This window comes from Poeciliopsis prolifica, unplaced genomic scaffold, assembly GCF_027474105.1.
Source record: "Poeciliopsis prolifica strain line A6 unplaced genomic scaffold, Auburn_PproV2 SCAFFOLD001, whole genome shotgun sequence".
Classification (NCBI taxonomy): Eukaryota; Metazoa; Chordata; class Actinopteri; order Cyprinodontiformes; family Poeciliidae; genus Poeciliopsis; species Poeciliopsis prolifica.
In genome coordinates this window covers 5,667,842-5,690,610 of record NW_026562376.1, presented here as the reverse complement: position 1 = coordinate 5,690,610, position 22,769 = coordinate 5,667,842, and the positions used below count along the sequence as shown (strand labels likewise).

At 34.6% G+C, this 22,769-nt stretch overlaps 2 protein-coding genes across 2 annotated transcripts; both read left to right on the top strand.

Annotated features, from left to right (window-relative positions):
• sqor (sulfide quinone oxidoreductase) lies at positions 1-8,544 on the top strand. The gene is made up of 10 exons (XM_055040943.1): positions 1-142; positions 575-784; positions 1,718-1,888; positions 1,966-2,019; positions 2,987-3,181; positions 3,280-3,489; positions 3,864-4,047; positions 5,874-5,941; positions 6,720-6,898; positions 7,829-8,544. Exons 2-10 carry the CDS (start codon positions 590-592, stop codon positions 7,884-7,886), a joined length of 1,314 nt encoding a protein of 437 aa, XP_054896918.1. The 5' UTR covers positions 1-142; positions 575-589; the 3' UTR covers positions 7,887-8,544.
• A 1,083-nt stretch (positions 8,545-9,627) lies between these two features.
• Positions 9,628-20,490, top strand: ctdspl2a (CTD (carboxy-terminal domain, RNA polymerase II, polypeptide A) small phosphatase like 2a). The gene is made up of 13 exons (XM_055040929.1): positions 9,628-9,824; positions 11,453-11,666; positions 12,719-12,848; positions 13,658-13,804; positions 13,883-14,110; positions 15,172-15,265; positions 16,614-16,725; positions 16,800-16,886; positions 16,966-17,028; positions 17,118-17,197; positions 18,482-18,608; positions 18,691-18,786; positions 19,425-20,490. Exons 2-13 carry the CDS (start codon positions 11,475-11,477, stop codon positions 19,488-19,490), a joined length of 1,422 nt encoding a protein of 473 aa, XP_054896904.1. The 5' UTR covers positions 9,628-9,824; positions 11,453-11,474; the 3' UTR covers positions 19,491-20,490.
• Positions 20,491-22,769: the final 2,279 nt, after the last annotated feature.

Below are 22,769 nucleotides of genomic sequence, written 5' to 3'. Positions count from 1 at the left end.
TCTACCAGCGTCATATCGCGTCGGATTCTGAGGTGCAGAGCTATTCCGCTGTTTTTCCACGGGTCTGTAAACAGGAAGAATTGAATCGTCCATTTAGGGTTTATTCTTCTCGTTGGCCAGTTAACAGTTCCTGCTCTGCAAGGTAAGTGTCTGACCTTTTTTTCCCTACAACCTAGCATCATATTCGTCGGTGTGTTTATGTACAGGAATGATTGTTTTGTCCCCTGCTGTTAAATATAGTGAGTTTTGCACATAATCTATGCTTTTGCGAAGGTTGCTGTGGTTGACCCGTATGTTACAATGTCTGTGGTTTTTTTAAAGCCACAGTCAAACCTTTGGCCTTGTAGCTGTTACATGACTCTACGGCAGACTCTACATGTTTTTTTTAATCTAAAAAAACAACATAAAGAAGTTACCCAATTCTCTGTTTATGCCACTTAAAAAAACAAGTTGGCACTCAACACTGTAAGATTCTTCATGCAGCAGCAAATCAGGAAGTGCAGATTGATGCAAGATTTTGCGAGTTTTGAGGTCTTGAAGAAGTTGTTGCTGAGCAGAAATGATTTGTCCCCAGAGGGCCAGGATCAGAATGGCTTTGTCGATGTGTCGTCTGAGGCTGTGCCACTGCACGGGCGTCTCTCGTCTCCACACCAGCAGCCGGGTGTCTGCCAAGCAGCACTACCAGATGCTGATCCTCGGAGGAGGAAGTGGGGGCATTTGCATGAGTGCACGGATGAAGAGAATGCTCGGAGCCGGCAATGTGGCTGTTGTGGAGCCATCCGAGGCAAGAATATGAAAGGAATCGCATATTATGTATCGGGGTGCACCGATAAAATAAGCCGATCATTGATCAGCCGATACTTGCTTCTGAACCCGATCTGACCTACCTTAGCAATTTGTATTTGCATGATTTGTTGTTTTGCTCCTTTCTACCAAAACCTTTTATACCAAAATTACCAAAATTAATTAGAGAGTCTCTACAAACAAAATTTTTCTTCATAAAAAGACAGTTGTTGAGCCTAAAGCACCAGACTGAAGACTCTAGTCATCCAGTTTTTGGTAGAAAAAGAGAAAAGAGAAAAACAATAAATGATGCAAATGGAAATTATTGAGTGTGTTTGATTAAGCACTATTGATTTATTGCTTATTTTGACAGGCCTTGTCTCAATTAGCCCAACATTTCAGACAAAAAAATCTGAACTTACTAAAATCGGAATTGGCAAATCAGAATTTTTTAGACATCAGTAATTGGTGATCGGCCAAAAAACTGCAATCGGGGCACCTCTAATAATAACTGTACTGCAAAAACAAAATCTTACCAATTATTTTTGCTCTAGTTTCTAAAGCAAATATCTTAGTTTTTTGTCTTATTCCAAGTGCACTAATTAAAAGTAATTTACCTGCAAGGTATAGGAACTTTTTTAAAGTTAATAATTCTTTAATACAAAGTTCTAGTTCAATTGGCAGATTATTTCACTTAATACATTGGAAAAAGGTATTTTATAAGTGAAAACCAGCCAGTAGAACATTAACTTTCATTTATATAAAAACAAACACATTTCTAGCTGAAAAGTTACTTATGAGTCAGTTTTGTCTTATTTCAAGAGTAAAGATATTTGCATTAGAAACTAGACCAAAATACTTGGTAACACTTTGTGTTTTTGCAGCGTGAAAAGTTTCCAGAGCAACTTTATCCAACTTTCTTTGCTTCTCTCAGGTACATTACTATCAGCCGATATGGACGCTCGTTGGGGCTGGCGCTAAAACGGTCGCCTCATCGGCTCGTCCCACTGCCACTGTTATGCCATCGGGTGTGAAGTGGGTGAAATCCAAGGTTCAGGAAATACACCCAGACAAAAACATCGTCCTTGTCGACGACGGGACTGAGGTGACTTAATTCTTCTAGACTGTGACCTGAAAGGTCAGTGGTACAGAAGTTTGAAGTGACTCTTTTCTTTTCTACAGATCTCCTATGAATATTTGATAGTGGCTCTTGGCTTACAGCTCCATTATGAAAAGGTACGGTCATGCTTTCTGCACCTTTTTGTTTCTACTTTTACATTCTGTGGAATGTAATTACATAAAGTGCTGGTCATTTCATGGCTTCACCACTTTGAACATGTGCTGTTGTGGCGTTTTCATGCCTGACTTCCTGATATCAACAGGCAGCAGGAAGTTCCATTTTTGTTTTATGGTTTGATCAGAGGTCATAATCTTATGCCCTTCATAAAATTTAACCAGCCCAAACCAGGTTCATAACAATATTCAGTGGCAATGGGAAATTACATATAGTTCAGTCAATTAAGTGAGAGATTTGAGCATTTTTATAAAAGTATTTATTTATTAAAATATCTAAATCCTAAAAAAATGAGGAAATAATAAAAAAGTTAATTTATTACACCAATTCAAATGAAATGTATTTATTTATTTACACAAATAAAAAAATAGTCAAAAAATTACATTTTTTTTTCTTTTGAAAAACATTTAAGACAGAAATGTTTTATTACGGTCTTGACAGTCACTGGACTCCTTCACATGGATTTTAACAAGTCAATAAAAAAAGCTGGCTCTTCAGAGTGCTGTATTCAAGTATATTAATGGAAAGTTGAGTGGAAGGAAAAAAAGTGTGATATCTTATTCCTAAAGAATATTGTGAAACAAATACAGTAAGTAAAAGGATCCCCAAACATGTAATGACTGAACATACTAACATAGTATGTATATTTCTGTGTTGAAAACTCCTTTTTATTGTTTTTATGTAATATTCTAATATTCAAAGATATTGAATTTGGGGTTTTCTTTAACCAGAAATCATAATTGAAAACATTACCAAAAATATCACTGCGTATTTACTTTTTGAACAAAATTAACTTTTCAATAACTGTTTTGAACTGGAGATTTTTATGGGTCTGAAATGTTTTTTTTTTATAGGTACAAAATGGAGGTATTAATTGCAAAGTGGTAATTTATATTCTTTTAAATGTAGATTAAAGGCTTGCCAGAGGCGTTTGAGCATCAAAAGGTTGGATCAAACTACTCGGTCCAAACTGTGGAGAAAACCTGGAAGGCTCTGCAGAACTTCAAGGAGGGCAACGCCGTGTTCACCTTCCCAAACACTCCTGTGAAATGCGCCGGAGCGCCACAGAAGATCATGTACTTAACGGATGCATACCTGAGAAAGGTGCTGAGTCTTTTGGATCAAAAGATAACGTATTTAAAAGAGTTTAAATGTGTTGTTCTGAATTTCACAAGGAGACTTTTTATATTTATGTATTTAAGACAGGTAAAAGGGCAAAGGCCAATGTGATATACAACACATCGCTGCCGGTGCTCTTTGGGATCAAGAAATACGCCGACACGTTGTGGGACATCGTTAAAACCCGTGATTTACAAATAAACCTCAGACACAATCTGATTGAAGTGCGGCCAGACAAACAGGAGGCTGTGTTTGAAAACCTCGACAAACCAGGAGAGACCAAAGTGTTTGAGGTAGCTGCCTTTATATTGTTTCCGTTCTCCTTTAAAGGTGACCTATTATGCAAAATTCACCTTTTTTTTTCTTTTATGTTTTTTGGTGTCTGTAAAATCAGCCATTCCAACAGTCTTTGGAACGTAATGTAACGAATCACAAGCCCGTTGCCACAAGCCTGGCCCGGGACAGAAACCCTAAAACAGCTCAGTCTGAAAGGGATGCAAAACAGTCAAAACTCTTAATTTTGTTCAAAAATGTATTGATTATGTTCTGTGTAACTCATAGACCTATCCTAACCTGTTGTGGGAAACATAACAGGTCACCTTTAAATAAAGTTCTTTTACACTTATTTTGATAATTTGATGTTGAACTCCTCTGTTTTCTGAAGTAGTATGAAATGCTTCACGTTACTCCGCCAATGGGACCCAGCCTGGTGGTTAAAGGCAGTCCACTCGCCGATGAGGCCGGCTGGCTGGATTTAAACAAAGAAACGCTCCAACATAACAAATATCCAAATGTTTTTGGGATTGGAGATTGCACCAACCTCCCTACTGCCAAAACTGGAGCCGCTGTCGGTAAGTGATTTAGGACAGAATAATTAACGCTTGTATGAAGGAATTCTCTAAGCATTTAAGGATGCAATCCTTTATGTAATTGGATTTGAGTAATTTATCCTCTCTCTCTTTCGGACCATTCTAAGCTCCATCAGGTATAACAACAACTAAACCCCAGATATGGCCAAGCTTAACTTTGAGTTCGTTTTGACTAAATATAGAATGGCGTTTGGCTTCAGGAGTCTCAAAGAGTTTCTGCTGCTAAAAACAGATAAGGCGCTTAAAAAAACATCCAGCTGTTTTTTTGTTTTTTTTTTTGTTTTGTTTTTTAAGCAATAAGTTCATGTAACATGAACTTTGTGGTGTGTGCATTAGCAGTAGCATTTCCTGCTGTGTGCCTCATTCAGAGCAGCGACTGGGTCAAACATTTTAACAAGCTGCCGGTACTTTGTGATAAATTTAGTAGGAGCTGCCGAGGTTGGAGAGCAAGCTAGCTGGTGGTTTTCCAAGCCTGTATTTTCAGATTTCATTATTTCACAATGATTCTGCATCATGTTTACACAACCACTCAGATAAGTGATTGTGACACTGAATCAGTCTGTGATGTAATGTCAATAATCAGTTCAGCCCAGGGAAAGCTTAATTCTCCCTTATTCTCCCCTGGACTGTTTGCATATATTTATGTCCTAGAGTAGAGATTGGTGGTGCTCTTGTGAAAATATAACATAAAACTAAGAAATACATTGCAACAACTATAATTTTGTGTTAACTTCCTTTTGTATGGAGGGCCTGAGTTTATCTGAAGAGACAGTACTGCCCCCTGCAGCAGCATCTCCAGAATGGCACACAAAACAATAAAATTAAACCACATTATTTCAACGTAGCTGCAGTGATTATTGTGGAAATCTGCAGAATTAATTGTGTCAAACCAACAAGAGGGAAATATAAAAATACGTGATTTTTAGAAGTAAAATTACCTCATTCCTCATTCATTTGTGTGATACAAGAAAACTCAGGGCTGCCGATTATCACAAAAGTAAATCATCATTGCAATAACAATGTGCAATAATATTTGGCTAATATATTTAAAGTTTTCTGTCTTCATGCTGTAAAATTCAGCCTATTAGATGTGATCAGTGCAGTAGACGCTCATACTAAATTAATGATAGATTATTGTACCCAACATGCTAAAACTCACACAGGAACGTTAGGAGGGAGTGAAATGACCATTTATCATCACAATGTTCACCAATATTATCAGATGCAACCCTAGAAAAAATAAATGATGTCGTAAATCATACTATACAACTATCTTCAAAAAGTCTCATTGGGCAGGAAAAATCTCCAGTAGCAGTCAGTCTTGCAACGCATCTGAAGAGGCCTCTGACTGAAGACTGTTGCTGTATTAGAGTTTAATATAATGACATGCTAATAGCTGAATTTCAAGGCAGGAAAGATGATATTTCACAGTGAATCTTGTTATAGGGATGTCACAATAAATCAATTAAAGGCATAGTAAATTAAAACAAGCTTAATAATTACCATTTGCGTAATTTATTTTTCTTTTTTCTCTTTTTCTACCAGGTTGTCAGGTGATAAAACTTTAAGTAGTGGTAACATTTTAACAGACACCTGCTTCAAAAAAGTGCTACCGTCTCTTTAAGATGTAATTGTCTACATTCATCCATCTGAGCGAGGATTAGCAGGATGTTTGTTTTGGTCAGAGCATGCTGGGACAGGCTGTCGCTCCTGAATGTGAAAGATGTTTCAGGATGGGGAAAGTGTCTGGATTTTTAACTTGCTCTTATAAAACATGTTAAATCTTGTTAAATGTTTTTTGTTTTTAGCTGCACAGTCTGCGATCCTGAACAGAACCATCAGCAAATTACTGAAAAACCAGAAGCCAGATAAGAAGGTAAGTGTTGCTGATCAACTCCTATGTGTTTAAGTTTTTGCTTTAAATCCACCATTAGATTGAGGAATATTCATTTTATGTTATTTTTTTTAACTACAGCCAACAGCGACGCAGTGTGGCATTGTCTGAATTTACACATTATATTTTACTCTGTTGAAAATGGATCCACAAGCAGAAAAAATGGCAACTCAATACTTAAAAGATGTAAAATTTAAGTAATTATGAGTTTTTACAGCAATTTTTTTAGTTAATTTGAAAATTACAACGTTTAAGCAAATATGTTCACCTAATTGTGGGTCATTTTAAAGAAATTTGTGGGATTTCTGCTAAAAATATCTGCAGTAGAGGTTAGATTACTCATTTAACAGCTCTAAGAAATGTATTTCCTTAGTAATATATCTATTTAGATGTGTCAAAATAAGGAATAAATCAATTATGCACATGATAAATTAAAACAAAAAGTCTTCAATCTAGTGCATTGGTCTCAAGTAGACCTTTTTTTAAGAATTTATTTTTTTTATTACAAAGACTTCATAATTTATTTCATTTGTTGTTTCTGTTTTATTTTTGATATTTAAAGTATCTTCTAGTTCCAGTGCTAAAAGGTAATTAAAATAAAAAATGTATTGATCTTTGAGAATGTGTTTTTACATTATTTTACCATTTCCTTTATATCAATAACATCTGGGACAATTTATCGTATCAAGATTTGACTGTTAAAATTTTGAATCCGCTCACTTGTTTTGGGTTCAAACAGAAGTTGTCTTGTTTTTTGTAGTACGATGGCTACACTTCCTGTCCGCTGGTGACGAGCTACAACACAGTGGTCTTGGCAGAGTTCGACTACAACGGGCAGCCGCTGGAAACGTTCCCAATCAACCAGGCCAAGGAGCGGAGATTAATGTACTACATGAAAGCCGATGTGATGCCTCACCTGTACTGGCACGGGCTCCTCCGGTATGCAGATGATCAATAATCGCCGATAGTCAGGCTGCATCGGCAGGCACTGTGCTACACGTCGCCTACAGAAAGACAGCAGGGAAATATTATTCTAATGATTTACAATTAGGCTAATGAAATCAGTTTTGATATCTGATGGCTTGGTTTATTCTGATGCAGTTGCTTGTTCATTTTTCATGTCTTCACCTTCCTAAACCAAAACAGGAATAGTCGGTTTTTGTCAAGTTTTTTTTTTTTTTTTTTTTTACTGGGGCCAAAATAACTTTTGTCAAAAAATGATTAGGTCATTATTTTAGGAAGGTGTTGCATCATTTTCACTAGTGATTTTCTTCTGTGAAATTCTGGAAAATTTCAATTAGAGCAAATGAAAAATTCTTGCAGTCAAAATGACTGCCAACTGTGACCAAAACAAGGAGAAATCATTGTGTTGCATTTGAATCCTAAATATGAATAAAAGATTTCTATAGAAAGTTAATAGTTTTAGGAAAATCCTATTCCGGCGTTCTTGCTCACCATGGACAGTTTCTTATTTGACACTGTGAACAAAATTGCTTAAACATTCCTAGTCAGTAGTGTTTGGGTCATTTTTGTTTTCTAATTATTTATCCACTCACCTGCATGTAACGGCTCATCACGACGTTTCCTATTCACTAATGTCAATTTGGTAGCAAGATTCCTTTTTCACGCGGTTACAAACAGTTGTAGTCCGCCAGCAACAAGGTAGCTAATGCTAAAACAGCGAGACAAGGGCATATAACCAATGCAACCGGTGACGGTTTAAAGGCAGGCTGTCTCTTTCTGCAGTCAGGTTGCCATGGTTGCAAACAAATAATACCTCTATTAAATGCTTCATTGTAATATCGTCTTTTTCTTTTCTTTTTTTTTGTCTTGGCTGCTACCAATTTTTTATTTTATTTCCGTTTTCAGGGGCCTGTGGGGCGGACCCGGGCCGTACAGGAAGCTCCTCCATCTTGGAATGAAGTGAAACCATCTCCTACAAAGAAACCAGTGAATGAACACAGTTCATCACTTCACAACCCCTGAGAGGACAGATACACGCTCATCTGTGTCATCATACCAAACTAATTCATCTCAGCTGTCTTAAACAAAGGGGCAGTTTATGGTAGCAGCAAAAATAAATAACTTTAACGTGAGTCACTTGTTTAGCTTCATTTGATGAGGAAAAGTGAAACTGCTCTGCTGAGTTGTTGGTTCAAAGCTGGCAAACAGGAGGATGGGCATCTTTCTATTTCTGGAACAATCACTTTATATGATACTTCATAGAAACGCCTTTAACTCCACAGCTTTAATGTTGATGGTTGTATTTAAAAGCCTTGCTTGACTGTTTAAGTTTCCAGATTAAAAGTTGTTCTGGAAGCTGATATTACTTGTTTTAACGTGATTGAATTGCGTTTGTTTTATCTCACTTTAGCAAAAACCCGAGGTGTGCAATTTATCAATTGTGGAGTTCACCTTAAAAATGCTGGGCCGTAAACATGAAAACTACCATAAGTGCTTTCTGTGTTGGACATTTTGTTTTACATTTTTATTCTATATACCTTTGTGACCATTCAAACAGAAATGATTTGAATTAACAAAAATGTATTGCTTCTAAATCAATAAAATGACAATAAGGTTTCAAATCCATAGAATCTTTTTTATTTTTTCTATTTTAATTAAAACAGAAATAAATCATTTGCATGGTGTCAAACCATTCAAATGATTTATCATTAGTATGTTTGTCAAACTCTGCAATATGTTCATCAAAATATAACATAAAGCTGCAACTTTTACTGTGTAAAATGTGTTTTTCTTTGTGACAGATGTAATATGAATAAAAATGCAATATTTTCCATTTTTAACATTTTTGTAAGTTAAAAAAGGAAATCATGATTATAGAAACAAACGGCAATACTTGTTTGTCTTTTTTAAAGGGTATTATGTATATTCCAGCCATGTAGTGTCATTTCATAGCATAATCAAGTAACTGTTACCTTCAGCTGTTATAAATGCTGCACTTATCAAATACAACTTAAATAACTTAATTTATTGCCTTGAAATTGGGCCTCTGTCTCAATTTCAAGACTTTGATGAGTCAACAATTTGCTTGAAGAAACAAGGAAAGTTTGAGATTATTCTCAGAAATTTTCTAGAAAAGCAAGGACATTTCCTGACTTTTTTGCTGGAAAGAAGCAAGGAAAGCTTTAGATTAATCTAATAAATTTTCTTGAAAAATGTGGAACTTTCTGAGTTTGCAAAGCCAAAACTTTGCTAGAATTGCTAGAAAAAACAAGGAATTTGTTTTGATTAAACATCGACATTTCTAAGTTTCAAAAGTGAAACTTTTTTTTACTTGTAAATATTCAGAGTTTTTTCTAGCAATTTTTAAATTTTAAAAACAATGTTAAAACTTTTTAATTTTTCAAACTTAATCTAAAAAATTGGGTTTTTTTTTTAGGAAATTAACTCTTCCATTTTTCTATCTACAATTGTCCTTATAGACACATGTTTTCGAAAAAGAACAAACAAAACATATTGTTGAAAATGCATGTGTAAGGAAAAACAAAACTGTGGACTTCTGCTTTTATTTTTAATTATGTCAGTTTTGGTTCTCCATAGACCAACAAAGAGCTGGAAAGTGTGGATGTCTAAATGTGATTATTATATGATAACGTGGCTTGCCATACCCGCCTCGTCGGTTCCTCTCTCCGCCTGTGTCGCATTCCCCTGCGCTCCGCCAGCGTTCTGTTTGTGATGAGGCGGGAAATGGCGTCCAAAGACACGGCTGTTCTGTGACTTAGCCACTGAGAGGCGGACGTAGCTGGCGGCAACAACCACGGCTCGACATCTAAAGGTGGCCGCCACGGTTGCGGCCGAGACTGACAACGCTGTGGCGGGTTTTAACGAGCTTCCGAAAACAGCGGTAAGGACACAGACGCCGTGTAAACAACAAATATTTGCCACTGTGAAAGTCCAACTGCTGCTAGCTAGCGGCTAACGTTAGTCAGCGAAGGGGGCGTAGTCTAATGGCTGAACATAGTTATGGAGCGAACAAAACGAGTTGTTGGTTTGGGTTATGATCCATATTAAATGATAGATCGTGCATTCATATTTAAACTAATTTATAAAACTGATTATTGCTGTTGATAACGCGGGATATAACATTACGGCACTGCTTGTTCTGCTTTTGGCGTTTTGTTAGCCTCGAAGCTAACCATAGCTTGTTAGTCACTGAACCCACTGACAGCATTTGTTTTATCCGCATTAAAAGCCGTGGTTGACGCCGATAAATGTCAGTTGTGTTCACACCCACGTAACATTGTGCGACCGATGATTAAAACCCAGCGTCACCCTCCTGCGGGGTGTCACAGACTCCGGGTCGGCTGCTCCACGGCAGCACTTAGCTAACGCTGTTTGTGTCCGATGTTACATAACGACAGACGGCGGTGCTGTTTGCTGTCAGATACTATTCAGCAACAAAGCGCGAAACTAAACCTACAAACAACAAACTAACTGGACTGGAACAAAGCAGCTGGAGACCGTTTCAATCACGTCTCGATCGGTCAACCTCAACTTGTCTTTAATTAGCAATTAGCTGCAGATTTAGCGTTTGATTGGCTGAGTCAAAATGTTGCCAATGACTATCTATTTTGGGTTTTCTGAAACATAAATTAATGCAGATTTATGTCAAGGCATGACCAGTTGTTTTAATTTTCTCGATCTAATTTAAAATGTTTCTTTTCACAACTTCGTTGAATTAATTTCAGTTTAACCTAAAAGTAGATCTGTGTTTGTTCTGAGTTGATTCAGAAAAGGGAACTGAAAATTTACAAACAAAATCACCTGATGACACATTTTTCTTCTTAGAAATTTCCTAATGTAACAAGACAGACCACAATGAACAGTTTCGGTTCATTAATTGTATTCAATTGGACATCCAATGTATAATTACTTGCAAAGGAATTCATACCACTACATTTTTATTTTCCTTTGTCATGTTTTGTCTCATTAAAAGGATACATTAAGATGTTTTTTAAATTTTTTTTATTTATCAACTTTTTGGTAGGAGGTGAATGGGAAACAGTTGTACCCTTTACCACGGCAATTTATAAAAATTAACTCAAGTTCAGTCAGAACATTTGATTCAAACCTGTGGTCACTGATTTTTACCTGGTTTAGGGCTGTGCTTTGACTAGACCTTTCTCAAAACCATGTATCATTTTCCTTTCACTTCACTCTTATGGGTTGGACTTACATAAAATACCAAATTCATTGAAGTCTGTAGCTATAAAGACAGACAATGTGTGAAAAGTTTGTCAGGGATTAACTTTGCCAAGTAGTGGTTTACCAACTTGTTGCATTGGGCATTAAGTGGAGAAACTATATTTTTCATTAAATGTATACATAAAATGCTGGTTAAAAGGATGAAAAAATTGGGTAATGCATGTAGTAACTTTTCACCACATCTAAAATAAAGCAAAAACAATTTGGATGCTAAACTACTAGACAAATGTGACTGTATTTTTCTGCTGTCGTTTCTGCTCCTGTCAGGTTTTTCTATGTGACGTCGAGCATGATGAGGCTGAGAGTGCGTAAAGCTCCTCAGCAGCCCAGCAAAGGCCACAGAACGCTTCCATACCAGGCCAAACGAAAGCACAGCGAAGTGGAGCCGTCGTCCCCGGTGAGCAGTCGAGGCAAAATGCAGAAAAATGAATCTGGGCTCCTCTCCACCATAAAGAAATTTATCCGTGGGAATGCTGTCAAGGTAAGAACAGATTTACTGCTCTTTAGTTTTGTTTTCATCACAAAAATAACCTATGGGGGGAATATTGTTACTCCTGTCATGATAATTTTACTGAACAATAAATTGTTCCAGAAGTTATTGCAATAAACTATAATAATGTTGTTTTGATGCCATTTTCAAGTAATTCAGTGATAAAGAAACTTTCAATTTTAATGAACATTTAATGCTGGAACTGGATCTAAAGTAAATAAACAACAAATAAAGTGAATGACGAAGTCTATTTTATCCTTCAAATAAAGTGCTAGTTGAGACTGAAGCACCAATCTGAAGACTTTTTTTCATTCAGTTTTTGTAGAATTAGAGAAAAGTGATCACTCATGCAAATGTAAATTGAGCTAGATTCAATTTATCATGCAAATAATTGATTTATTGCTTGTTATGAAGGGCCTAAAACTCATTCTCTTTGGTCAAAAAGTAAAGTGATTATGTATTAATTGTATTTTTCAAACATTTAAATCAAACACTTCTTATTTTAAAGATGTAATTGAAAACAAATTGATATTTTTTTATTATTCTGGTTGGAGGAAACAAAATAACTTGTGAGAAAAAGTCTTTATTTTTTTGTTTTAAATGCAGAAAGGTTTCCAGTTGTTAATCTGACATTATTTTTAATAAATATGTGTTTCTAATAATAGGAACAACCTGCTTTTCCCTGATAACTTTGGAAACTTATAGGGAAGTAATTTCCTGTTTAGAGAAAAACGAAAACTAAATGAAAACTAAAAGTTAATTTTACTGCTGAAACAACATGAGTCCTATTTCATGATAAATATTTAAACTCATGTTTATTAGAAAAAAAATCCTTGTTATAAATACTTTTATGTTAAATAGTAGCACAACATCATTTGATGTATAAATAAAATTACATGAACATGGGAAAACTGTGAATCTCAAGAGTTTGTAACTAATTTTAAATACATCTTTTAATTTTTTTCTATCAGGAAAAATAGTTACAGACACTAAAGGGCGTAAATTTGGTGGTTTTTATTTATTATTTGTGTTTTTGTTTTTAGGTGGAGCAGGAAATCCCAGCCAAGAGGAGTCGCACCGAGTGTAATTCAGACAATGACCTCATTACTTCGACACCCCAAGGTCTGTCCAACAAATCCACATCAAGAGTTTGCAGAAAAACTCAAAGTAAAGGTACAGTTCTTAGGTTTCATATTTCACATCTTTCCATTATAAGGTTTAACATGTTTAGGTTTTCTTTTTAAAAAGGGACTTTAGTTTATGTTATTAAAGTTTTGGATTCATTGCTGTTTTCCACTGGGAAAAAATTAAGTTTCTGTATCTAAATCTGCAGACCTGAGTTGGCATGTTAAAGTTAGACCTCTAAGTTATAGTTTGAGTTGTTTTCACAAATAAAAAATGTTTGTGGAGCATTCAACCTTTAGATGGAGAAGGAGCACATTTGATATTTTACTGTGTTGAAACCTTCAACATGCTTTGCTACAAATAATCAAGCTAAAGGAAAATATGTTGTATTTTAGGCATTAAAATGTCTTTCTTACTGAAATAAAAACAAATTGTTTATCTTTTAATATATTTCTATTATATCAAAAAGGCTTAAATAACAAAATTGACAGAATGTGTAAATTTTCTTATCAAATTAATCATTAGAATAAATCATTTATTAAAATGAATGATTTTAATGATTAATTATCGTCAGAATTATTGATTCATTCAAACAATTCATAGATTGAATGATCGGTTAATTGTTAGAATCATAGATTAATCATTACAACCCATTGATTGCTAGAATCAACAATTGATAATTAGAATTATTGATTGATCCTCAGAATTATTGTTTGGTCATTATACTCAGATTGTTAGAATCATAGATTCATCATTACATGGATTAGTCATTAGAATAATCGATTGTCAAAACAATCGATTAATTGTTGGAGTTACTGATTAATTGTCAAGTGTTTCTGTCTCATTGTGTATTTCAGACACAATGACCTGCAACAGTAAACCCATCAAACCAAATGGTAAACTGGAGGCGCCCATCGACACGCCCAGCAGCCCGCCGCGTACAACCCTACTGGGAACCATCTTCTCTCCAGTTTTCAACTTCTTCTCACCAGCAACTAAAACTGGTAGGCAGGAATAACGAGCCACTTGGTCCAGAGGATGCCAGGCTGTTTGTCATATTTCTCCGTTTGTGTCGCATTCAGCCACTCCGGGCTCGGACTCGCCGGGCCAGGCGGTGGAGGCGGAGGAAATCATCAAACAGCTGGACATTGAGCCGGCGGAGGAAATGCCCAGCAGCACCGTGACGTCCAGGGAAGGAATCACTCCTTGTCACACGGTCCAGATGCTGCCGCACAGGCTTCAGATCAACTCGGACACAACCGTCGAAGAAGGAGAAATCGTCACCGAAACTGACATACCTCCGCTAACAGGTAACCGAGCTGAGAAACAAAACCTGAGAAAACAACTTAGCGGTTGGTACCGGCCTAAACAGGAAGTAGATTTATTATCTTGAAAAAGGGTCGGTTCGGCTGCTTGAAGTCTTTCAGAATGCTTCAATTTCAATTAAAAAAGTACTTAAAGTTGCAGTTTGCAATAAAGTACAACCTAACATCTGATTTAAAGCCTTAATTTAGAAACATTATTTATAGGTGAAGTCAGATATTTTCATACAGCTGCTGCTATTTTCTGTCTAAAGTTAAAGCAGATTAAACTTTTCCTGTTTTATGTTTGGTAAGGTCTTCACATAAAATCAAGAAAATTATGTGCAACCCTCTGTAGTGTCTTCAGTCAGAGGCTTCTTCGAATTCGCTGTAACACAGACTGCTAAAGAAAATCTTTCCTGTTAACAGAAATTATCATCTACAATAACTTGAGTTAATATGAGTTACAACATTTAATTTCCTTCTGGGGATCAAAAAACTATTTTTGAATTGGATTTTGTTGGAATCTCAAATCATTCCCATTTGCTAAATAACTGAAAACTTATCTTAGATTTTTTTGTATATTGTGTTTAATCCTTTAATTTGAACTTGAAGATCAGTTTTGTTATAATTTGTTTGGATTGTATCAGTTTGCTGAATATTTGTTGCTCCTTGTATCTCAACGACTTATTGATTAATGTAATTAAATAAAGGTTGGCTTATAGTTTATATGTTAAAAAACATTATTGAAATTTTTAATGAATTAGTTTTGTTCTCAAACCAGTCAGGTGTGACATTTCAAAACATAAAATTGAGCAAGTTTATGTCAGAAAACATTATTAATTATATATTATATAATGGTGAATTAAATCTATATTTTTGAATTCATTTATATTATTTTTATCTCCAAAGTGAGGTGCTGGAAACGTTTGAACTTTTCTGTTTTTATAACATATTTCTATTTTTATTGCTAAAACTCCTTTGTCTTTTCTGGTTTTGTGAAGAAACCATAATGGAGTCTTATTTCCTCTTACAGTTGATTTTTCTTGATTTGTTTTCATGTTTTCCAGCTCCCGGCTGTATGCCAGACGGCAGCTACCCGCACTCTTTACCTTCAGCACCTGCAGAAACCTCGTATGAGGAGGACTGGGAAGTGTTCGACCCGTAAGGCCATTACTGTACTTTAAAAAAAAAAAAAAAAGTTACTCATGAAAATATGATTTAAAAAGGTATTAAAAAACATTTAGAAACACTAATTTGCTCTGATAGGATTGTAATGGAAATTTTTAAACACTAGATGGCAGCAAAAAGTGAAGCGTTTATTTCCCAGCTGGGCTGATATTTGTGGCTCGTTTTAGGTTTTAAGGGCCAGTAAAAGTAGTTTTCATGAAGTTGGCTTAGTAATTAGATTTTTTTCTCATATTTATACTCGTATGGATAATTCTGAATCTTTGAGAAGAGATTCTGTTCAGGACAGAACTCGCTTATGGAGCTCCACCACCTTAAGAAATATTCACCTTAAAATGAATTCTTATTAATTTTCAGATTTCCTCTCACTTGCATTTGACTATTATTTACATACTTTTAGTTTGTTTTGAACTGCAGTTTGTGGTCAGTTGCCATCAGATTAATTTGTGATGAATTGATTATTTAAATGATTGCTGTTAACTGTCATCTTGTTTGTGGTTTGTACCAGTAGTAACATCTGGTTGCTTATCAGTGGACCTATTTTGATAAAACAGAACAACATTCTCATCCTGGCACCATAACTATTTTATCAAAAAATTGAATTGCCATGTTTCCCCAAAGCAAATTTATTTTCAAAACGTCAAGTTGCTCAGTTACACGATCATTGTAAACGCAGCTAATAAGTGAAATTTATCATGAAAATGATTAATCAAAATTCTTCGTTTTTTATGATAAATGGCCACCCAACATCCGCCAACATTATCAGAAGTTTTCTGCACCAAAATTTGAATTTAGCTGCATTGAGCCTTTAATAAGTTTCATTCACCATTTAAGTCAGAATGAAGATTGTTCTGTTCATTCATTAACCAGAATTGGGTAATAACTAGTTACATTTACTCAATTACATTTACTTGAGTAACATTTTTAGGAGTGTTTTTACTACTTCTTACTTTCACTTGATAATTGTATTGTAAAGTATCGCTACTCCTACTTGAGTAAAATGTCTGGATTTTCTACTCACTGAATGAAAAACAAAACATATTTTAACCCAAAATTTAACAAACACACCTGCAGTTTTTATTAACATTTTATAAGTTTTAGATTTGGAAGAAATTGATTTTGAAAAATGTTATTTTGCCTGACTTTTTTATTTATTGTTTTTGTTACTTATATAAATTTCCACTTTTCTTTATATTTAATCCATTTGATGTAATATTTTATGATTAAATGATTGATAATTTGATCAGTAGTTGATTAGACTTTTTACTCTTCCTTGAGTAATTTCTTGGATGGATTTTTTTGTCTCTTTCTGTTTTGTTTTTAGGTACTTCTTCATCAAGCATGTGCCTCCGCTGACAGAAGAGCAGTTAACACGTAAACCAGCGTTACCTTTAAAAACACGCAGCACACCTGAGTTCTCTCTCGTCTTGGATCTGGTAGGTAGTAAAGGGTTTACTAAGTAATTAACTAATTTTAGAAATAAATGTTTATTTTGTTGTTTTTCTGCCAGGATGAAACTTTAGTCCACTGCAGTTTGAATGAACTAGAAGATGCAGCTCTGACATTCCCTGTGCTCTTTCAAGACGTTATATACCAGGTAGGTTTGAAAATTGATCAAATCTCTGACTTTTATTGCTGATTTAATTCACTTTTTGCTTGTTTTTTGTGTCCTGAAGGTCTACGTCCGATTGAGGCCATTTTTCCGGGAGTTTCTTGAGCGCATGTCTCAGTTGTACGAGGTGAGATTAATCTCCGCTGCTGAATAATCACACAGGTTTCGTTTGTAGAAATATGTAATGAAATGTTTGTGTGGCTGCTCAAATTTCAGATTATTCTCTTCACTGCTTCAAAAAAGGTCTATGCAGATAAGTTGCTCAACATCCTGGATCCAAAAAAACAGTTAGTAAGGTAAGAATTTCACTTTAAAAAAACTTAAATGTTTTTAAGTTAAAAGTTGAAAAACGTAAAAGTTAGGTCTTTTCTCTTTGGTCTTATATTTTTATTTTAGTTTTCAGATAGTGACATTGACATTTCTCATAATGTAGATGCAGATTTATAGATGCAACTTAAATAAAACAAAGAAAAATAAATGTTCTCAACAACATGAACATTTCCTGTCTTTCCTAGTATTTTCTGTCTTTATCTATCCAGGTTTTGTTTGAGAGCAAAAATTAAGCAAATAAAAAACTTAAGCCGGAAAGTGAAACTATAATAAATGTGACTATATATCAGCAATGCAATAGATTGAGTCAATAAATCTATCGCATTAAAGTACAAACTAAAGTCAGGTGGCATTTTTTCCTGAATGTTTTATTCATTTCACACAAATATTCTAATTATTTCCAGCATATATTGTTTATGTATTTTGTCAATTGATTCCAGTTTGAGAAATGTTTTTTAAATTTTGTAAATAATTACTCATTTATGTAGATACTTATTTATTAGGTGTTTTTGAGTTTTAGAAAGTGTTTGATATCCAAACTCCACAATTTTTCTAATAAAGTTAAATCTATCGTTGAATTTGAAAGCTTAAATTTGGAAAAATTATATTTATAAAACCAGATATTTAAAGATAATAAAGACACACCTACATTTTTTTCCTAATGTCTGAAGTTAAATCAGACTAAACTTTTCTGGTTTTTGGTCAGTTAGAATCATGAAAATTTTATTTTCTAAATTCCAGAAAACTTGAGAATTATTTTAGAGAATCTTTGGACTAATAATAGAGTTTGTACATTTCCTAAAGTACGTTTTCAAACTTTCCCACATAAAAATAATATGAACCACAAATAAGTGTATTTTTTTATAAAAGAGGAAACATAAAATTTTGTTAGTTTTAGTTTTAGTCTTGCTGTTGAATGCAGAATAAAGTAATGAAATTGTTTGTCGTACTTTTATCTGTAAAACTTACATTGAAAAGCTTGAATTTCACTGTGGGAAACAAGTACAAACTGTAATATTAGTCATTACGTTTGTATTTAGAACATTTTATTCCTTCCATCTACTTGGATTCCTTCAGCAGAATTTCTACCTGGCCAATCAGTGAACAGAAGTTGTGTGATGACATTGACAGTAGTCTGCCTGTCGTTTAAGCAATAGCGGCGGAGGATGTGAACGACCACATCAGCCTCTGTTGACCAGCCGAGTTACTGGATGTGCCCTTTAATGTCCATTATCTGTCTTTTTCCCCAGACATCGACTGTTTCGAGAACACTGCGTTTGTGTTCAAGGGAACTACATTAAAGACCTGAACATTCTTGGACGGGATCTCGCAAAGACGGTAATAATCGACAACTCACCCCAAGCCTTTGCTTATCAGGTAAAAATGTCACACCAGGTTTTTTATTTCTTTCCTGTCGTGTGACTTTGCTTGATTTAAAAATGGATTCTGTTTTTTGCAGCTTTCTAATGGAATCCCAATCGAGAGCTGGTTTGTGGACAGAAATGACAACGAGCTCCTGAAGCTCGTTCCTTTCCTTGAGAAACTGGTGGAGCTGGTATGTGTTTTAGATTACAATATATGAATCTGTGAAACTTACAGAGTTGGGGACACATGGTTAGAAATGTTGATTTTTAAGCGTCTGGGTCCAATATTCTGTTTCTGAAATAGGGGAATTTATTTGACAGATTAAAGAACTACATAAACTCAGTTTGTTCTCATGGCTCTATCAAAGCCTTTTCTCATTAAAATGTTTTTTTCTCATGATTTAAGATGTTTATTCTGCTAATAACAATAACTAATTTTCATTTCATCTGAAATCTGCATGCTCTTAAAGGGCATTCCAGAATATATTGATAAAATTGAATTGTTAAAAATATGTATAAATAGCTGTTTCAGCATTCAGTAAGTGTTTCTTAATGTGAAATGATATTGAACATCTTTTCACACTGATCAGCCAAACCAGGACTTTGATTGTTTTTGTGGTGATAATATAGAAATATTTGTCTGGAATTTGTGCTAATATATATAAAATTTTACTTTTTATTAATTGCTGTATCAGTCACAGATATAAACTAAATGTTTGCGGGCAATTTTGAGAAGAAATGTCAGAAAAACCAGACAAAATGTGGAGATCTGTTGATTTTGTGTGCTGTAAGACTTATTTTTTTAAATTGTTTTGCTTCTGCATGACAGAACGAAGACGTCAGGCCGCACATCAGAGAACGATTTCGTTTGCACGACCTTCTCCCTCCAGACTGAGGAACCTTCATCGATGAGTCACTTCAGTGTCGTTTGTGGGAAAGACTCAGCAGAAGGATATAATCAGTGGTTTCTCTTCACATTACTGTTGCTTTTTAAAAACAACAAAAACAAAACATTTAAAAAGAAGGAAAAAAAAAAAGTCCAGGATGTTCATATAAAGTTGAACAAACCTTCTGGAGGGCGGTTTGCCTCCAACTAAACCATTTTGGATATTGACAAAAGTGAATGTTGCGTGATGTTGGTTCATACGGACCCTAAACGGCCGGTCAAACCTGTATATTCATTATTGTTACCTGTAAATATATGTACATAACTGTTTTATTTTTTGTTTGAGGTTTTTAAGTCATTTTATTCTCACTCTGGGTTTTAGTATGTACTTTTTTTTTTTGATCGGTTGCTTTTATAAAAACCCACAAAATGTCATGTTTTCTTTACATTTGTTAAGCAGCAGCTGCTGCTTCTTTTTTCCTGTTGAATGCCTGCAGTATTCCTGTAATGCTTTACTCCATTACATGCAGTCGTCTGTAAGAAGGTGCAGGTTTAAAAAAAATTTATATCTTTGGCAGAAAAAATATTTTAAAGTTAAGACGTATAAGCTAGAATAAGGTCTCAAATGAATACAAAGCCATAGTGGCCAAACAATAATTTTAAAGATTTGTATCTGAGAATCCATCTCTGATTTCGACACTTTGATCGTCCTCTTCGATGAGGGGTCAGGCATCTTGCACTTTGACATCCAGCCCTTTGTAAGTTCATATATTAAAAATCTTGTCACTTTTGTACACAGGTGTGCGTCACCTAAATTTGTTATTTGGAGTAAAGAAAAAAGAAAATTGTAGCACCAGCAAATTGCCAACATATTTGCTTTGAAATCTTGTTTTCCAAAACGTCTTGTATGATGTAAGAGTCATGAGTTTTATTGACTATTGAATGATCACTCCTGGTGTATTCAGTGTTACTCAATGGTTTTCTTGAAAATAAATACATTTTTATACGACTCAAAGCCTAACTGATCATTTATGGGATGTAACTAAACAGCAGTACCATATTTAACAGTGAAAAATTATTTTAAAAGATTTTTTTAATGGATGTCCCACCATTCATAGCGTCACAAATATTTTTGAAAACCATTCCCATTTGAAATAGGCTTGTGATTTGTATCACTGCGTTAATCATATTTTTACTGATATTTATTCTTGCTTTCATGAAACAGTGAAGAAATTAGCTGAAGTAACTTTTCCTGACTAAAACTGTTTCCAGACAATTGCAACATTTGACATTTTGAAAATAAATTTGTTTAAATGCACCAATTTCAAAAATAAGTTTTTTGACAAAAAGGTTTTGGCACCAGAATGAGGTGGTTTTTATGGCAGCATTTTAACTCTATACATCACAAGAGTCACATGATCAACAACCGGATGTAGCAACTGGCAGGAATCACAAAGAGGATGACAACAGGAAGTAGTTAGACGATGTTGACACTGCATGTTTTTAAAGACTTATCGCGTGAACAAACTAATTCTCTCTCGCATCTTATTTAATGGAAACACCAAATGCTTTTAACGTTGAAAATATATATATTTTAATTTGTGATAGAAATTAAATGTAGGTTTTTTTCATTTAACATTAACTGACATTTATCAACACAAATTTTAATTAATTTGAAATTTGTAAATTAATAAAAAAATATATATATTTTATGATAAATGTTAATTCAATTAATCTTTTTTATTCATTACAGTGTTATGTTATTCTCAGCATAAACAGTTTGGAGAATAGATTTATAGGAAGTGCTTTATAATTGTTTTTCTTGCTTCATAAGTTTAAATATCTAGTTTATATTTCTCATCTACTTACTGGTTTTCAGTACAATTCCTGAAGAATATGACTAAATAAATGACTGTTTGATAATAAAAATATATTTCAAAACATAAAAGCAGCAAAGTGATGTAGTAGAAAGCTGATTGGTTACTGACAGAAATTACAAAAACAATACAAAGAAAGTTTTTTCAAAGAGAATGTCATAAGGAAATGGGAGAAACTTCCAGCCGTGGACCGTCGTTCATTGTTGAGTTGCCAGTTTTATTCGCCACATTATGAGATGTCTTGATCAGATAACCTGTTGTTTTCTTGATCCTTTTGAGAAATGGGTCATTACCTGATCTTAAGTGTGTGGTTGAATTGCCCCCTTCAGAGGTCATGGTACTCCAAATACAAAGGGGGCCAGTCTTTACACCTTCACTACTTATCTTTGTTCTGAAGTACGAATTGTTTCTAAACAAAAACCTTGCTGTTGATAGTGTGAAGATAAGATGAGGGGATGATTAAACCCCTCATCTATTGGCTGCCAGAGGAGGTTGTGGCTTGTAAATCACCACAAAGGCGTGACTAAGGTTTTCTTCTTATGGGGGCCAAGCAGCAAAACTGCAGCAGGTTGGCACAATAAAAATGCTATTTTATCTCAAAGTACTGCAATATTAGATCACAATAAAAACATGCAGCTCTGGAAAAGAAAGTCCACTGCACTGAACCTCGTTGAAAACCTCCTGGTTATTCCAACAAATATTGATTTCTAAACCCTTCCCGAGTTAAAACAGTAGTTTTATTATTGTTTTCTAAATGAATATAAACTAGTTTTTTTTTTTGTTTTGCATTATTTGAGGATTGAAAGCGCTGCATTTTTTTTGTTGTTGCTTTGACCATTTCTCATTTTCTGCTAATACAAAATTTTTGCTTGGCATTTTGGAGACATGTCTGCAGTGCATAGAATAAAACAATGTTCATTTTACTCAAACATAAACCGATAAACAGTAAAATCAACTGATCATTTTAAGTGGTCTCTTAATTTTTTCCAGAGCCGTATATATATATAAAAAATGTTACTTAATCCCTTAAGTAAAAAGGCAAAGTATTCAAACAAACTAACAGAAATGATAACTTCTTATTTCCCTTCCAACTCTTTAAAAGTCACTGCAGATGAGTTAGAATGGTTGAAAACTAGCTGAATTTTTAAATGTTACCCAATCGCTAATGTTTGACCATGTATGTAATGCCAGGTCGATGCAATGAAGCTTACCAGAAATTGCCTGTGCTGTAAAGAATCAACTTACACTGCAAACAGAGCGAAGCCACGATCCAAAGATGGCTGTTGATGTCAAATGAATATTTAGAAACGTGGTCAACAGACTAAATGGCTTCGTTCACTTCCTCTGCCTCCATTGCTAAAACAACAGGCAGACTACAGTCAGTCATCACACGTCTTCTATTCACTGATTG

What these genes read in the sequence shown, in the direction of transcription:
- ctdspl2a (XM_055040929.1), top strand. Translation starts at nt 11,475, where the DNA reads ATGATGAGGCTGAGAGTGCGTAAAGCTCCTCAGCAGCCCAGCAAAGGC. An exon ending in TCTCTCTCGTCTTGGATCTG is followed by an intron (nt 16,726 to 16,799) that starts GTAGGTAGTAAA and finishes TTTTTCTGCCAG; the next exon opens with GATGAAACTTTAGTCCACTG. An exon ending in TTGAGAAACTGGTGGAGCTG is followed by an intron (nt 18,787 to 19,424) that starts GTATGTGTTTTA and finishes TCTGCATGACAG; the next exon opens with AACGAAGACGTCAGGCCGCA.
- sqor (XM_055040943.1), top strand. Translation starts at nt 590, where the DNA reads ATGGCTTTGTCGATGTGTCGTCTGAGGCTGTGCCACTGCACGGGCGTC. An exon ending in TACAGCTCCATTATGAAAAG is followed by an intron (nt 2,020 to 2,986) that starts GTACGGTCATGC and finishes TTTTAAATGTAG; the next exon opens with ATTAAAGGCTTGCCAGAGGC. An exon ending in TACTGGCACGGGCTCCTCCG is followed by an intron (nt 6,899 to 7,828) that starts GTATGCAGATGA and finishes TTCCGTTTTCAG; the next exon opens with GGGCCTGTGGGGCGGACCCG.